An 18,019-nucleotide genomic window follows, 5' to 3' on the forward strand; every position below is an offset into this window, starting at 1 on the left:
CGGTTGTTAGCAAGCGTATATGCAGACCTATGTTTTACTTAATTGTAATCTCGTGGTTATGGCATGCTGTTAGTGAGAAAATCGGATGCTAAAATTTCCCACCACTGCCTGTAACCTGAGATGAGCAAGGTGTACAATACTACATTACTGCACTTGCTATTTTTAATTTTCGGCAAATCCAGTATTTGTGTGTTCATGATTCCCGAAACCAGCGTAAAGTATGTAAGAAACAAACATTTCAACATCACACTCAACATAAATAATTCCTTTTTTTATTTCTCTTCAAAAATAAAGTCTAGCAAAACATGATGCAATACAGGGTACCGTGACGGGGCACTCAATCTGAGTAATAACTTAACCATTAACACTAAACCACTAACAGGTGCAGAAAACAGTAAGTGAAGTGCATATCTTGTCCCTCCCCACGTTACCTAACCGTAAAGGGCTGACGACCTGACTCATTGTCCGGGGGTTCCCCACCGATCCCGCTTAGACCTTGAGTGTGGCTTCGCGCGCTGAAGCTTCCAGTATCTATGATCTCGTCCTCACCAAACACAGCCTTTCTCGTCGGCGCGACTGCCACAAAACGAGGAACAAATAACGGACGATTTTCTGATAATTTCGGGTCTTGCTCAACGGTTTGGCTGTGGGTTGGAGCGAGTTTGGAAGCGTGGACGCCGGTTTCTGCATGAGTTTTGCTTTGTTCCACCAGTAGTTGTGTTTCATACGTATCTACTTTGCCCTCTGTCCGTTTTACTGTAATCATATCGGAATCTAGCGTGCGTTCACGTCTGGTTCCAACGTACAAGTCCGGGTGGTTGTTTTGGAAATGTGCAAACGTGGCAGACCTGACAAACGCACGCGGCTCAACGCGGCGTCCTTGTCCGCCAGCCACGCTGGGTGAGGATTGTGTTGGCGGGGTTGGCGCCGCGCCGTCTTGGGACTTTTGCGCCATGACCACAGGCTCGCCAAAAACCATCGGCGGACCGCGGGATATAGTCCTTCCTCGGGGGAGAGGCTTCATGGCCTCAACCCTGTGGACTTGCACCGGATAACGCATGTGGGCAGTCATCACGTCCGATAGATCCATATTCGGAGGTAATACCAGTTCAGAAACGTTGGCGTGCATGTGGTCTTTGCTGGACAACGAGTCCTCACCCGGAGAGCCGACGAAATGCTCACGTTCGCCTTCAGTCCTTATCGGAGGCGCAGCGAACGCGTTTTGGTGCCACGGCTTTTTGAGCGACTTGAGCGACATGTTGTACTTTTGTACAGGCACAACGACAGACCGGGGTTCGAACCTCTCGACTTCAGCAGCTCCATGGACTTGGTGCGTGGAGTCGGGTTGTTCTTCGGGGTCCCTGGTGTCGTCGGGTGCCACTGCGCCGTTGTTGCTTGACTGACTGCTGGAAGGCTCAGTCCTGGGTTCTGATGAGTCGGAGAGTTCGGCGAGGCTGTTAAGGCCGTTTGTGCGTTGGTTTGAGAGTCGTCCAGCTGAGAAAACATTCGTTAGTTTGATTTTTACAGGAACAGATAGTTTTATGGTGGATGGAGCTGCTCCTTCGTTTTTTTCCTACATGTAGATGAATCTGTACATTTTTGTTTTGTATTTCGTTGTGATGATAGCGGCAATGGTCAAAGGAATATGAATATACTACGGTATATTGTTATCGGCATCGCAGCCGGTTCCGTGGCGGAATCAAAGTCACTTTTACCAGACAAGTAGATGGAGTAACTTACGGGTAAATCCATTAGATTTATCATTCGCTCTATATTAGGAGATGTCATATAGGCAACACACAGTAACAACTTGAAGTAATGTTACAAGATTTTACACAACGTTGCTGAGCATTGTTGCTGTATCTAAAATAAGTCAATACAACGAATAACTGAAGTACGTAAAAACAGCTTTCAGTCAATATAACGAATGCCCTAAACAAAGTGACACCACAAGTTGAAACAATTACGCATGCAACGTCGCACCTGGGGCTTGCACCCGGTAGGGAGTGTAGATATCGGCAGACTTCTTGCGTTGATCTGAGAAGGGAATTTCGTCAGCCTCCCTTCTTCGCAGTTGGTTGGGTGGGGAGAAACGCATTGTTACCATCGGACGAGGGTCGCTGGCAGAAGTTGGGGATGAAGAACGATAGGGGTTGTATAGCATATACTGCACTCTGGGATAGAACGTGAAATGTTGAGGGTTGAGTATTGCAGAAAATGTTAGCTAGCGACATACAGTTTAATATTAACCTTTAATTAACTAGCACCGAGTGTGTCGCATCCTTAAGAGCAACAAACAAACTTTTTCAAAAAGCAAACTAGTTTTGTCTTTTGCTTTTAGTATATGAGCATTGCACACAATACAGGTTTGCATTTGTTGACATATGGAATGCTTAGTGATCTCAAGCCTACATCTGGTGGAATGGTGAGAATGAAAATGCCTACTTTCTGGATTGGTTGTGGACTTTGTATCTCACACCGCACGTTTCCGAATACCCGTCGTGTGCCTCGGGGTTGCTTGTCTGCACGAGAAACAGAATTCTTGAAATAGAAATGACAGTCACAGCAAACAAAGCGACCCGGTGCCACTCACGTGTATTTCGTACTGCACATTCGGTCCGTCCTGAATCCCAGCCATCAGCAGCTGCTGACGAAGTTGGTTTTCCTGCTGTTTTCTGTCTTCCTCGGCTAGCTTGAGCTCGGCGAGCCTGGATGTACAAACATGTACTTGTAATCGGGGTTTGGAAACACCTCACGTCAGCACATCATCAAGCAAACACATATTTTCAATTTGAAGTATGATTTTGAATTAGGAATCACAAACAAACCTCCTGGCCGCCCTCTCTTTGATCCGCTCTTGGGCAAAGATGGGAATTCCCCCATTGCTGCGATTGGCGTATTTATTTACGAAGCCGGGATAGTTGACCTGTTGCTGTAAAGAAGTGAAAACAAAAACTAATGGTGATTACTTTGTACATCACATAGAAAAACCTGTACTACACTGCAAAGGTCCATCTATAAAATGACAACATTCTGATTAACGCCACATAGTTTTCCACAACTTTGGCCAACGCTAATCATTGATTATATTTACAATGAGATGCCAAATATTATAGTTGAACACTGTATTAAACACATTTTCAGCTATTACCGATAAATAAAGTTTGGAGCACTACAAACCTTCGGCTTAGTGGCAGCTTCTTTCGCCAAGGCTTCGTCGGCCGCTTTACGTTGCTGGATGCAGGATTGTACGTTGGACGGAGCGGAAATGGACTTTCCGAACTTCTGCTGCCTTTTCTTTTTTTTCTTTTTACGTCCTCCGCTCCCAGCCTGTGAGGATCGTGTCTTTCCACCGGAGGAAGATGAGGGCGCATCTGGTGGAAGTTCTGGCTCCGAGTCGCTGTTGCTCTCAGAACTTGACCTGGGAAGTAAGACGTGTGTCAAAGTTTATTGCTTTAGCTTTTTTACATATATTAAGTATAAACTTCTTCATTATCCATTACTTTGTTGCCTTACGCTAGTATTTTATTATAAATATAAGCATCATCATGGTAAAAGCATCGTCAAATTAAATTACAACCAAAATTAATTTGAATAATCTGGATTACTGAGTTTTATATTAAAGTTTTATTCCATCAAACCGAAATGTTAAAAATGTCGGATATCGAACTTATGCAATATCCTGCGACAGCTGGTTTCAGACAACTCAAATCATCAAAACACTTACTCAGATTCCACCTCAAGCTGCTGGAAGTTAAGTTGCTGCAAGAACTTAAAACAGTTCACGTCCAAACCGTCCTCATCCACCTCATCCTGGTGTTGTCCCTCCATCTTCACGTCATCCTCCCGTTCCGGATCCGAAACTTCACACTCAGAGTGTGTCACGTCTTCGTGATGATGAGGTTCTTTTGTTGCATTCGTCCTACTTTCCCGGTTTCGTCTTCTGCATTCTTCGTTCACTGATTTTACGATGTCGGTAGATGTTGGAGTATTTTCGGTTTCCACATTGTTGCGCTGAAGTGCAACGGTTGTCCCACCTGAAAGCAAAGGATATTTGGTAACTACTTTTATACTGTTTTAATATGTACGCTTTGCTGCAAATTTTAACCGTTTGTAGCCAATGATATGACAAACACCTCCTTTATAATTACCTTCTACTATGTCTAATTTTGCACACTTCAATAAAATCCTGCTAAAATGGGGAGTTTGTTCGCACATATATTGTACACTTTAAATCAATTTTTAATTTCAGAAAACCGCACATAAAAAAACAGTTTTTTTATTTAATTTAGCAAACATTCAACCACAGCAGCAAATCGGTGCCGATATGTTGTTACCTTGTTTTGTCGAAACGGCCATTTCTGCAGGTTTATTATATGTCTTGGACGTTTTGGGTCCCGACAACGCGAGGGAGGTAGAACCGGTTGATTTCTGACTGAGCAAAAGCTGCAAAGTGCACATTTTTAATTTACACAATCATATACCTGTGTTTGCAAATTATACCCCTTACCTTTTGTGCGACGTCGCGCGTCATTTCAAGAATGGCTCGTGACTTGGCGACTGGATCGTCGCACACGCGCGAATATTCTAAAACACATTCGCACAACTTGCGTCCCATCAACTGGAAGTCGTCGATGTTGAAATGACGTCCTTTGCTGTAACACACAAGCAATTATTGAAAGGTTTGGAAATAAGCAAGCATACGATTTTCTGGGCAGAAAGTCCAATAACATGGTGCATTGTTTTGTCATTTAAGTATCTTGCTTAAAAGCCGAGAGGCTTTGTGTATGTTTTGCTTTAAAGCAGATAGGTTGGCGTCGGATGTTTTCCAGATCTTTCTACTTACTCTTTATTGAACTTGGTGCCAGAGAACGAGGCCTCCATGGTAAAACTGTTCAATATTCCCATCTGCCTGAACATGACGACGCGCCCAGTGGATTCCTTGCTTCTGCGGACTGCGAACTTTGTGCAATGGAAGGAGAACCTAAGTACAAGAAACGCCGTTATGTGGTAGAACCAAAAATCCTTTTTTTTGTTTAACTTACGGCGTCATTTTTACATGAAAATTGCCCATGGGGATGTTTGTTGTTAAGCCGACAAGGTATTAATATCCTGATTATAGTAAACACCAACAATACACCTGTCAACACGTCTAAATCGATTGATTCGTAGTGAACTAAACTAGAATACAATGTAGCGACAACCCAATTATCTTTTCTTTTGTACTTACGCTGTTTTGAACGCAATAAAACTTTTGGGCTTAGAACAAAATTAAGAATTTTTCAGTTCCTTACCTCGTTGGCGCAAGACGATACATTAACCAAGGAAACAGTCTTTCCTCCACGAAGTCGCGCGCATCATCCAGTGAATTTCGACTTTTTGCCGGCGCCTCGGCTGGCGCATCCCCGCCGGCCGGTTGTGCCTCCCCGGAGTCTCCTCGAGGTTTCTTGCTGTTTTGTGGCTTATTGTAGAGAGCCTTCCTCTCACATCCGTACATGAAAACCATGTGCTTACGACTGTGGCCGTGGAGGTCGCAATATAAAATAATCTGCGTATATTTATATATATATGAAGTTGGAAACTTGAAACGGGAAAGTGGAGATTGGACAAATAAACGCACAGTCCATTGATCAGTATAGGTTATTAGTAAAAGCTGTATCAGTTAAATATCAGTGAAAAGGGTTTTAAAAGTGTAATTGTATTTCTTGCCGGATGGTCCTTGTTGAACTGGTCAACCATCTGTTTGGTATGCCACACCGTGGGGAAAGTTGACTGACGTGGGTGACGGTAGTTCCGGTTTAGGTCACGTGCAGCCAGTGACGTGCGGTAATTCCCCACAATCACACCGTCTGGGTTCAGCATAGGAACAATCTACAGTGAATGTGAAAATTGGGTTTTAACTACGGAGAGACCTAAATCGTGTATTCCTGGATGTTGTGCAAAAAAAGTGGATAATGTAAGCGTCAGCCAACCTTGAAAACGTATTTCTGCCGAAGTCTTTTAGCGTTTGGTTGGTTGGAAGTGAGAAAGTCGAGTACACCCTTCATCATCCAACTCGCCTGCGATTCTCCAGGATGTACACGGGCTGTCAGGACAACTCCTTGCTTTTCCTGTAATTTAACGGTTTGCATTAACACCGGAAAAACATTTCGTTTTTTCAAACCAATTCCCAAACTCAATTTAAGACTAGTTTGTTTTGAATGTGTTTACGTCATTTTGCTATGAATGCGTATTTTTGGACTTTGGACTTTTTTTGTTGTAAAATAAGAGATCACGCATGTATTTATTAGCGGCCAGTTTTTAACCAGGCGTAGAAAAGAGTTTAAAGCACGCAGGACAAGCTCACCTGGTGGAAATCCTTGTACTTGTCTTTCTCGCGATCCGGAAACTCGGTGATAGTGAGTAAGAAGCAAGCATTACCAGCTGTCGTCTCACATAACACCTCCTTCTTTACGTGTTGAGCTGCCTCAGGGTCCTCCATGATTTGGTCAAGGTGGCGGCGAAGGTCGCTGTACGTGTATGGATAACAGTGGGCGAGGTAAATCGTGTCCTCGTCGACTCCTTCCCAATCGAACGTGATCTGAATGGTGAAAAGCACGTGGTTTTGTTCGAGAGGTGGAGAGCGGCGCTGTCGCGTCTGGGTGTGGTTTCGTTCAAGGGGATAAGTGAAAGCGGGGTGGGTCGAATTAGGGTCGCGACCTTATGGGGAAAAAGGTAATGAACTTTTGGTGGTTTGCTTGGTTGTGGTAGACGCCTGTGATCTCTGATGACGTACACGGCCACGTGACAAGGCAATAAAGTGTGTCAGTGATGTTTTGGTGCTTATAGATGGCGTTTATTTATTCCGGTTGGCCCAGGTTGAATTAATGTGGAGTGATTTTTACATTTGTTGGTTTGAAAGCAAAGTGCTCTATAAAATACCTGATCTTCTGCAGAAAATTGCCGAACAAAACTGCAGTTACTACATATAAGGTGGAATAGGTTCCAAAACAAATTCTCAGCCCCACATGAAATTGCCACATTGGCCATGCCAGCGTCAGGGAGCACTTCACTTATGGCCAAAGACCACTAAAAGCGTCGGGATATCATGAAACAAGTGGTCATCAGACCAAAATCTACAAACAAGGGCGTGTGTGGCATTCTGCGTTCTGAGACGGGCACGCAGCCTTAGAAAGTGGAGTATTTGCCGAGGTACTCGCAGTGTGCTTCGATTGGTTGCCACTCTACCGCGCTGATTGACTTTCGAGTGTTGAGCATTGAATGCCGATGGCCGTCGAGCTCACAATGGTAGGATCAGTGACGCGAAAACACATGCCGGAACAAGCTTCTTGTATGTTGTGCGTAAAGCTGAAATTTTGTGTGCGCAATGGGACATGTTCAAGGGGCATGCGAGGAATGTAATAATAAGTTTTTTGTCTAGAATGGGGTGGTCTGAAAATGCTTGCTCCACATACGAGTTTTTAAGCAACGTCTGTGGAAAACAGTCCTCATTGGTCTTGTAAACGCCTTAAAAACAAGTGTGCATCGAACATGTTCGTGTGAAGGCTTTATGCCTTTATTAACTTTAGGAAAAGAGCCACCGTCGTATTTGCCAAAATTAACTATTATCAAAAAGCAGTTAAGTATCTATTCAAAAGAAATGATGAATTATCTACTAAGACGAATCTTTGAAAAGCCATCACTGAATTATAACACTGTGACCAACTTAAAGTACACGCTTGACTGGGATGGGCTACACCACTAAACACCGGCAAAACACAACAACGATGGGAATTTTGCGAACTACACGCACTAAGTTGTGATGCTTTACACACTGTGGTGTACCTCAAATTCCAGGCAGTAATATTGGAGATCTAGAGATAAGATGGCGTTGCGTGTGGCGTTATTCCACGACATGTACTTGATGTTCTCGCCCGATCGATGCCAGCCGAGACCTTCTCCGTTAGCCAATTTTTCCGAGTATACCAGAGGCTTCATACCTGAATTTGGAACAACGTGTGGTGCTTGAGTTTTTGTGGGTTTGTTAAAAATGATCCCAAAGGTAAATTACAGCTATTTGCGAAAAATTGTCTTTCTGTGATATGGTTATGTTGTACATAGTTTGCCATCCCGTACTTATTTCTACGATTTGTATTTATTTTTGGCTTCCACGTCTAGTTTTTCGCATCTAAACATGCTTATTTTTATCAGCACGGACCACTAGTGATATTGTGTGGTACTAGACGGTTTTAGACAAAGCAGTGTTACTGTCGTCGGCATCCACGCCTAAAAAGGGTCATCATCCTACCAAAAGACAAACTTTAAAAAGTATATCAAATTTTGACTTAAAATTCAGCTGATATTTTAGTCGCGGCAGATGGAAACCCAGATTATAGTGGATGAGAACAACTTTTGCGGTAAAGTATATTACACACCGAAAGGATAACGGTAAAAAAAGATTACCCCAAGCCAGGTATACCGTCCGTGCTACACGAAAATATGAAATACTAAAATATTGCGAAAATTTCCTGCAACATTTCAGCTGTGTGTAAACAATACCAAACATTGAACTTACCGTAGTTATAAAGACTATCCTTCTTTAGCAAGTTGATGATGTTGAACTTGTAAGTGCGGCCTCTCTTGGCTTTCTGAAGACGGAAGTAATACCACTGCGTGTGTCGATTTGTGTACATATCGGTGCGAAGAACCAACTCGTATTCAAATTCGGATCTAAAAACATAGTCAACAAAACGAATGATGATATCAATTTTCTCGATCGTCAGCAAGAGGAAAGAAAATTTCCAATAAATGCAAAACATACATTGACATTTTTACGAACTTAAATTTCTGAACGTTCTGTTTAATTCAATAAGGAGTTCAGCTTTACTTGTGATTTTGATGTTTGTTAGCGGTGTAAATCTTCAGCAGTAAGAATAAAACCTTTTGATGCAGTTTGAAATTACTTATGTGATACCTTGATCCCTTACAAAATAGATAAGATGTTGAAAATTTGTTCGTTGGACAAGTAGGTAGCTTTACTTGGACAAGAAGGTCACATCACCCACACTTACATTCTCCTCACTTGTCGCAAGTTCCCTGACTCGAAACGGGATTCGAAGAGCAGCGAATCGTCCATACCTTCGGGTACAGAGTGGGGCATGGGGGCGCGCGACGACCTTTCGCAATCGAATATCACCGGCTTACCCCTCCACGTCCCCTTGTGGTGGGGCCCACTGACAGCCCCAACTTCAGCCTTGGGGTTCGGAAGGTCCCTCGGGGAATTCCCCAAACTACTAGGGTGCTGCTGGTGCATGGACGGTCTGTTGTTGCTGTTATTGTAGTTGTGGTTGCTTTTGTTCGTGTTATTGTTGCTTGTTGGGTTTTCCGGTCTGAAGTTTGGGCGCGTATGTTGTTGTAGTTTTGTTACCCAAGCATTGGCCTCACTTCTGCTGCTGATGTTGTTGTTGGAGCCGGTGGTAACGTTTGTGAGCGAACGACTTTCTGATACTTTCGAGTTATTCTGGGGCACTGCGAAGAAAATGATACGCTGATGCACGGAGAAAAATATTGTTGGTTTTACTTGTGTTTTTTCTATATCTTAAACTAATGATAATCAGAATTCTGTTTTCAAACTTATGTGCACCGTATTGACACACCTAATGTTTCTTGTACAATAAAAAGAAACAGAAAACAGTAAGATTTGGAACGTTGTCTATTGATTTGATTTGCCGGAATGTTGATCTTTACAAATGCACGTTAATCGTGTTCTGTCGGGCGGTCGAAGTTAGTGGAAGCCATTAAACGTAAACTATGCCAGACCAGAAATCTTACGCTTAACAGAAAGTGCCGCCTTTTCAAATTTACTATCCTTCCACAAGTTTTCGTTGCTGCTCGGCGAAGATTCAATGAGAGTCGGGTGCTTCACCATCGGACTTCGACTTCCAGGCCAGCGGGGTAAGCGAAAATCGCGAGGAAGACAAGAGGCCAAACTTGGCCAAAAGCGACTGCGTTTTTGCAGATGGTTGGTGGGAAAAGATTTGTCGAACTGAAAACCACCTCCGTTGGCTAGAAGATGCGGAATCCATTGCGAACGAACATCATTCAGTCTCTGCTCGTTTGTCCTTGCGGTCTTAGCTTGTTGTGGCTTTTTGCTGGCCTGTTGTTTTGGTTCACTTTGTCCTCTTAGACCAGAAACCACGCGATATCTTGTTATAGGAGCATCGTAAAAGATTGTATGAGTTACTTTGTTCCTGTGGTCACACGACTGGGAGCGCTTACAGGTTGCGTGGTGCTGTTGGTGGTGCAGTTTAGGCAAAGAAGCCCGGTAAGCGTTTACACGCTTGTACGGGGAGGTTCCTGCCGGGCTGGGTGGTGAACTGTGCAATATGTTCATGGCTGTTGTACCTAATTAGCAGTGCTCACATTTTATACCTCACTGTTTTTGTTGCAAACGGACGGCCTGAAAATTAACACAGCACGTTTCAGTAGACGTCCTCACTTACGTTGCTGACTTTTGTACGCAGGTCTTGGGTTTAAAAACCTGTCACTTTTCAATAACATGCTTGGGTGTACTAAATTATCCTGCACTGTATTTTGTTTCATGCTATTAGGCCACTTCTTCCCGTGTGAACTACTTTGAAAACTCCGTCTAACTCCGGCCTGTCCTGAAGAACAAACCTCGCTAATGGGTTATGACAATTCAGAAGAGGGACTCGGACACGCTCGAATGCGCGCCATGGTAACCGGATTCGGAAAAAGCGAAAGAGTGGCGTTTCACTTTGTCCCGAAAGCCAAGCTCTGTCCCAAAACACAACAGGGCGCCCGACCAATGGTTGCCGTGGCCAGAATGTTGCCGAAGCGCGTTCGCAATAGGGTCGAGTTGGCACGAGTGGTGCTTGGAGAGCGTTTGGAGAACGGGAAAGCAGGAGTGCGTGGGAGTAACCAAAGATATTACACCGGGAGGGGAGAGGAACTTGTTGTTGACCGGATAGGTGGTCATTCATTACACGCAAGACGTATAGCACGTAGGTAAGTTGTTACATAAGCACGAAAAAGGGTTGATGCTTCAGTACGTATAGTAACGTAAGTAATGTAAATACATTTCCGGGATAATGGTTCTGACAACAGGTGCTTTGGGGTACTGGAATCCTATTAAGCAGGTGTGTTGACCGGACGTGGCAATTACTGGCTAACCGGTATAACTACCTCGTGTGCGACTCTCATAAAATATGCATCAAAGCACATTTTTTGCCACACAAACTATACATCGATTTGAATATTTACCGAATTTGCGCAACTTAATAAAGCAAACATTATAATTTAGGGATTACTTTCCACGTGTTTTCTTACCAAATTCGGCGCCCAGATTCTCCTGCTTCGGGCAATTGCTCTTGAGTCTGAAACACAAAACCGTGGGAAATAATTAGCAACGGAAGTGAAACCTTTACTATTTGGATTGCACACAAGACGAAACTTTCAGTTGTAGTGAATGGAAGTTTGTGGTTTCGACAGTGGAAAACCCATTCTTGTTTGTACGGTTTGTACCAGAACAGTGATTCCCAACCTTTTTGTGGTTGCGTACCAATTGGAGGTAAAACTATTTCGACGCGTACCACCTACTTGAGTGTTACAAAGTAACCTAGGAGATGAAGTAACAAACATTTTGAGATCACTTACGATTTGGTAAACTCGAACTATATCCGCTGAATACGGAAAGGTGCTCGCGTACTACCTATACAACTAGTGGTACGCATATAACCACCGGTTGGGAAACACTGTACTAGAACGTAATGAATGAATTTTTTCGTGGTCATAGACCGGAAACTATTTCGCAAAAAGTTACGCTTTACAATTAAAGCATCCACATTTCTTATACTACCCCATACAGATAACACAAAGATTTTGTGACACACCCAAAGTCGAACCAATAAGCGTCTGCATCGAATGATGTTAAATTCAAACTTGAGCAAACATGTATTTTTGTCTGATTCGACAAATTGAAGGGAAGTGACGATAATTCTAAAAGCATTAGTTCCTAAACTTTAGTTTTACTGCAATTTCCAGTCTTGCCGTATAGTGGACATGGAAAAAGCTAGCGGAATCCTTAACAATTACAATTGGCACTGGTAACCACCTTGTTTAATGCCTATTATGCACAATAAAATATTCACAGTTTCTTGTTATATTTGATCAAATGCATTTAGTTAAAGTGGTACATCAATACGCTGATTGGTCCAAATAAGGTCAAAAGAATTGCAACTTACACCGGGCACTGACATACGGGACCATAGCCCTGAGGCCAAAACGGTCCGAGCCGACTGAGGACAACTCCACGCTTGTCGATGTATTTGCCGTGACCGATATGGGTGAGTTTCGAACGCCTTGACCTGGAGTTTAGCAAACTGTTCATGCCTTCCTTTGTGTACATCTGCAGAAGTAATGTATTATGTCAATTAGAGCAGACAGCGATTAACCTTCGTTGTCTGTGGATATTTCATATTTAAAAACAAAAATTTATTTACACCAGCTGCACTGATGAAACCTTATAGGTCTGTATGCAGCTTATACAATTCATATTATTGGATCCACTTTGCCCAAATTTATTTGTCCACAGGTAGGAATTATCAGGAGCAGTTTCGGTAATCGTATCTTGATTCAAATTAACCAGTGATCGCTGTTGTTACGCTCTGAATAGCGAAAACAAGCAATCAAATATGTTTAACGTTCACAGGCGATCATGAAAACCAGTAGTTTAACTTTCTGCCAACACAAGAACATACAAGAGTCCAATGTAAGATTCAGACAGATATTTTGCTCGGTGCGGTCGAGCTTTTTTGTTCACAGTCAAAAATAACATGTTCCTGCCACATAGCTCTGTATCGCCACCGAGCGACCGAGTATTATCGCAGATAAGTGATTGTAAGTGTTGTTTGTTTAACCGATCCTAATCCCACGTGAGTCGGTCCCGTTGTAACAACACGTACCTCGGCCCAAACCATCTAATAGACGCATCCCACAAGGGACGCACCCCTCTATCAATAAACGCGACATCAGATTAAAAGTGAGGCAAACCCAATAAATGGGTCCCACGCGAATTGTTTGTTTGTCTAAGGGACCCCATAATGGCGGTGGCACTGTCCTATGGTATTTTCGATTCTTTACAATGATAAATTAAAAATGTTGCCAAGCCAGACGGCAATTGTGGCCAGACGATGGGGTTGTGTACATTTCTCACCGCATACCTGCTGGCATATACCCATGGTCTGGTAATAACGATGTGTTTTCAATCATTTTTTTGCGTATTTGACGCGAGTCAAAACCTCTATGTTGAAATTGTTACTTTAGGATTAAAATATACGGCGGACCCAAACTGTTAGTGGGGAACCTTTCATATACCCTGTGAAAAGATAGTTTCATTTCACTTCCTCTTGCGCACATTGCCAGTGACATGCCTAACTTAAAATGCGATTTTCAACCAGTGTCGTCTAATGGAAATTTGTACACAAGAGTGGATAAGCAGCAAAAGGTCTGCAACAATGGAAAATCGTAACCACCATGACTTTGACAAATTGATGCATGCCTGGACCCGCACCGCCCGTTCAAGACGCCAATCCGTGCTCCCGTCAATAATAGTCGAGTTGCGGTTGCTTTAACGCGTCTCTGTGTTTACTCTGAAGGTAAAGTATAGCGCTCTGAGCGGAGGTATCGGATGCTATTCGTGGAATGGGTGTTGCGGTTTGATATCGCATGTCATTTTTTTGTTTACGTCCTTTCACTCAGACATGAATAAAGCAGGGCGCGCCCTTCATGGACAGATGGGAATGGAAACTTCCTTTTAAAGCTTGTCAAACTGCTGTACGGTTGAACTTGGATATCCAAACAGTACTGATTTTAGAATTGGCTTCATTTGTATAGGACACAATGTATATGCAGCATATGCTATTTGAGCGTACATATGAAAACGGGGATTGTCAACTCCTGGCACGCGAGATGATTATTCATGGCACGCCACGTAATTTACGAGTTAAAACTCCATTACTTTTTCATTATAGTACTGAATTGCGTTGCGTCGAAAAAAATGGTTACAAAGAGCCAGGCGGTCGCGACGATAAAAAAGATTAACATAATTTGGCATGCGCATACATTCTGGAAGGCGAAGTCAATAGAGTTTTTAAATAATTTGTGAATTGGCAGGTGGCATTCACAAGGTTACCGACCCCTGCTCTAGAGATTTAAAGATCCATATTAACATTAGTTATCAAGAATTACCATTCAGTAAAAAAAAAACCAAAACAACATGTGCTACATTGCATAGAAGTTGTATAAACAGTATTATTGTTTTATTTGTTCATGTACCTGAAAGCATCTTCGATTAAGGCCATAGTTGGGCAAGTTTATCCCGTTGTAGTTGATCGCATTCGGCAGTAGGGGTCTGAAATGAAATTAGCAAACTATGTTTTGAACAAACAAATATAAATGCTAAGAAATTAACGGTTTAACATTTGTCTATGGAAATATATTTCCTGGAAGCAAATAAACCACGATATACACTGTGTTCATCCGGAGCATGCCTATGGTTACTCAATGCAACCACACGAAGCAGATCTAATGTTTTACCAAGTAAATCCAACAGTACAAATACATTTGCTCATATTTCTCACGCAACCCTGCCGACGCTATGGTGATTGTTTGGTGACCGCTCAAATGACCACCAGTGAACAGAGTAGTTATACCTGAGTCCATTTACCCCGTCCTGTCTGGGCAAGTTGAGGAAGTTGAAATTTGATCGACTCGCGTCCAGCAATGTGACGTCGAGTCCTCCTCGGATGTTAGCTGCGTGTTTTTGTGCTCTCGCAAGTTCCTCCAGGCCGTATATTGCTGTGGAGAAAGAATGCAAAAAATGGATTTCAGTCCATTAGTTCGTTATTTGAGACATTTGACATCACCAAGCAGCAGACACGCTTATACAGCGGATTTTAACGTGTGAAAGTAAAAAGATTCAATGCACATATTGAGCTATGAGTAAATAACATTGGCTTTATAGCCATCAACAAAACGTAAACAAAATATTATACCAGCAATGCTAATTACTAAAGTAAAAATACATGTAATCTGTTTCAGTGTTAAACAGGTCTACGGAAAATATTACTCCGCGGGCATGCCCAACCAATACCAATCGTACAATACACTAAATCTATAAAAAAAAAGATGAATGCAACCGTTTACACGAGCATTTGCTCACCGTGAGAATGGAGTCCGTTTCTTCTCGGAAGGCGGAGGTTTGCAAGCGACCTTGGAACCAAATCTTTGAATTCTCTGGACACATAGGAGTCGCTTCCGGCGATCATGCGGTTCTGAGGGAGGTAGTTGACGTCAATGTACTTGAAGCCTCCTGATTTGCTCTCTGATGGTCCGGATTCGAAAGAGAACCGGGGGGAGAGTTTGTGCTGGTAGAAGCTGCTTAACTTCATGCTCTAAAACGGAAATTAGCTGCCCTTTGGTTTTGCAAAACGCACAGAAAATAACAGCTATCTTGTGAAACGTTTCGAGCAGTTAATAGTAGTAGTAATGTATGGCGCATGATTATTGTCGAAGTGAGTGCAACCAAGTGTCCAGTTGACAATACGCCAACAGGATTTTTTACGTAAGTAGCACTTCACATTACCGCAGAATAGGCTTACGATTACTGTGGGGGAAAACGCTTTCATTGACGAAAACAACCGGACACTTGGTTGCACTCAATACTAACAGGAGAATCGGCCACTGCCCCAGTCAACGTGATTGTGTAAAAAGTGAGAAATAGTGATATTAGCATTGGAATCAATGTACAATATCCACAAACCACATTAAACGAAATAATTTCATTGACTTTTCGCTTCTACAAGTTTACACAAGGGCCTTGTTTGAACATTTCGCCAGCCGGCGCCCCGACACCTTTTAAACCGTGCACGGGCCCCAGCATTACAACGGATGCCGGTACCAATAATTGGCTCTGATTCCATTGTCCGTCCCACGTAGGCGCTCAGCGTGTGCCGGTGTTTTTGAAATGACCTCCAGATTTCCTCGGGTGACTGTGTATTGAGCTTTATATGAGACCACAAAAGGAGACGAGCGCACAGGGAGAGGTAAGACTCGTGCCTCCCACTTCCATTGAGCGGCAGAAAGGGGTTGGCGACAGACAATACTTGTTACGGCAAAAGAATTACAACGCAGAATAACGACTGCTAGAGGCTGTATAGCCTTTCACCGAAAACATGTTAAGCCCTTTATCCGTGGTGTCACGCCGGGTGCGTTCATTTGCCTGCCTCATACCAGAGTGAATGATTATTATTTGCCCTAAACTTGTCGCCACACCTGAGGTAAACGCATATGCTTGCAAAAAAGCGTACCATTATCCATTTGTGTTCAAGTCCATTTTCAAAAATATGTCCATTTTACGTCCGTTAACTATTCGCAAGGGTGTTTGATGTGGTAACAAGTCAAATATCAACTCATTGGACTCATTGGAAGGATTTAAATGTCCTTGAAATGAAACCGAGATATTTATACACAAACAAACCTGTTTATAACGTGACCAGCAATGTAATCTGAAACTTCGTTACTCAAGTGCGAGACACGCAGGTTAATAATTAGTCTGGTTTTGATTGATCTAATCACCGTTGCCCCGCGCGATCTAATATTTGTCTAAGCAACCTGCAAGTGTTTTTGATGATCCGTCCTCTTCCTCTCGCTGGCTTTTGGCTTGGGTTGGACAATCGGTTCCAAGGCTTGCTGTACTTGATCAGTTAAATCCGATTCTATCTTTGAACGTATATTTGTTTTCCAGTTTTTTTCTGCAAAAGAGTTGCAGGCACATATTGTTACAAGACACATCTGAATATTCTTTTCATGTTAGTGCAAACCTGGTGAGAACCAAAAAGAACTGAAATATTATGTGAAACACATAATACCTATATGGTTTCCATAAACTGCATGGACAAACCATAAAACAAATTTATTAAGAATATGAACAGTTCAGAGCAAATAACTCAAACATAAACACACAGATGATTTGGTTAGGTACCCATGTTACCCATACCTGTCGAATTCAATACAGCATGACGTTTGCGAGTTGAAAGTTCATGGGCCTCTTTGTCAAGGGGGGAAGCAAAGCGCTTTTCGAACACATAGTGAGCAGGACTTTTTGACTGCAGGCTCATTGTTTCCAAAGCAGCATCATTGTGGTTAGTAGTAGGGCTACGACCTGGTTTTTCATATGTAGTAAAACCAGTAAGTTCACAATCATCTCAAAATGATGATTATGGCAAACATAAGATGGAAAAATGCTCTAAAAGCATCTTGCCAAGGCATAGGTTTGGATCACAAGATACAAATCAAACATAATTACACATTGCCAAACACTTTTTATGGCAATTGTAAAAGTTTTTAATGATACGTTATTATATAAAATGCATAGATGAAATACAAATACTGTTCAGCATGTCAAAGACTTTTATGCATGTTGAATGAATAAAAACACTTGGATACCTCTTTCTGATTGGGTGTCATTGCAAAATGAAATTATATCAGCAAAACTTGTTGGCATTTTTCTATCATAAGCCATGACACATTGTGTGGTGAATCATTTTCTTGTCTTCCAAAGAAAACATAAGCTGGCCAAAACCTCAGCAACATCAAGCCATCATGATCTATGAGTTTCGCAATCAGCTACATGAACAAATTTATTAAAAACCACAACATCACTATTGCAACACATGTTAAATACAGAATCATAAACAACAAGCCTTTCTGGACATTTTCTGAAGTTGGGCAGTATACCACTTTTCTTGACACTTTATCAAACAAAGAAATTAACCCCCGCAAAGTCGTTGTAGTTTCTTTACACTTAACTTTAAACCACTGACACCGCTTGCCAAGTGTCAAACAGCACACTTCAGTTTACTCGCAAGCTGAATAAGCCACAGTCATTGAGACTAAACACACACATAGTGCGAAACGACGCTGTCTCACATTAGGGGAAGCTTTCGCTTCGCTCCAAAGC

At 42.5% G+C, this 18,019-nt stretch overlaps 1 protein-coding gene across 2 annotated transcripts; it reads right to left on the reverse strand.

The window, feature by feature from the left end:
- Positions 1–323: 323 nt before the first annotated feature.
- LOC145899733 (uncharacterized) lies at positions 324–17,679 on the reverse strand. Of its 2 annotated transcripts, XM_082988635.1 has the most exons (25): positions 17,506–17,679; positions 17,057–17,221; positions 16,672–16,811; positions 15,221–15,452; positions 14,712–14,856; positions 14,335–14,410; positions 12,243–12,406; positions 11,329–11,375; positions 9,051–9,507; positions 8,555–8,709; positions 7,825–7,979; positions 6,347–6,580; positions 5,973–6,110; positions 5,710–5,871; positions 5,295–5,548; positions 4,847–4,984; positions 4,511–4,655; positions 4,338–4,446; positions 3,728–4,037; positions 3,181–3,421; positions 2,829–2,932; positions 2,594–2,708; positions 2,446–2,522; positions 1,984–2,174; positions 324–1,494 (listed from the first exon to the last, which is right to left on the reverse strand). In XM_082988635.1, the coding sequence occupies exons 1-25, from the start codon at positions 17,579–17,581 to the stop codon at positions 428–430; spliced, it is 5,097 nt and encodes a 1,698-aa protein (XP_082844761.1). In that variant the 5' UTR covers positions 17,582–17,679; the 3' UTR covers positions 324–427. The 2 variants fall into 2 exon arrangements, with proteins under 2 accessions (XP_082844761.1, XP_082844762.1); XM_082988636.1 differs by lacking the exons at positions 11,329–11,375; positions 12,243–12,406; positions 14,335–14,410; ... (3 more) ...; positions 17,057–17,221; positions 17,506–17,679 and adding an exon at positions 9,811–10,429.
- Positions 17,680–18,019: the final 340 nt, after the last annotated feature.

The sequence above is a fragment of the Ascidia mentula genome, chromosome 4 (assembly GCF_947561715.1).
Source record: "Ascidia mentula chromosome 4, kaAscMent1.1, whole genome shotgun sequence".
Lineage (NCBI taxonomy): Eukaryota > Metazoa > Chordata > Ascidiacea > Phlebobranchia > Ascidiidae > Ascidia > Ascidia mentula.

Excerpts from the sequence above, each read along its gene's own strand:
- LOC145899733 (XM_082988635.1), bottom strand. The coding sequence starts at position 17,581 with ATGGCTTATGATAGAAAAATGCCAACAAGTTTTGCTGATATAATTTCA. Across the intron at positions 15,453-16,671 it reads ATCATCAAAAACACTTGCAG|AGCATGAAGTTAAGCAGCTT; the intron begins GTTGCTTAGACA and ends TTTCCGTTTTAG. Across the intron at positions 4,447-4,510 it reads CGCGCGACGTCGCACAAAAG|CTTTTGCTCAGTCAGAAATC; the intron begins GTAAGGGGTATA and ends TGCACTTTGCAG.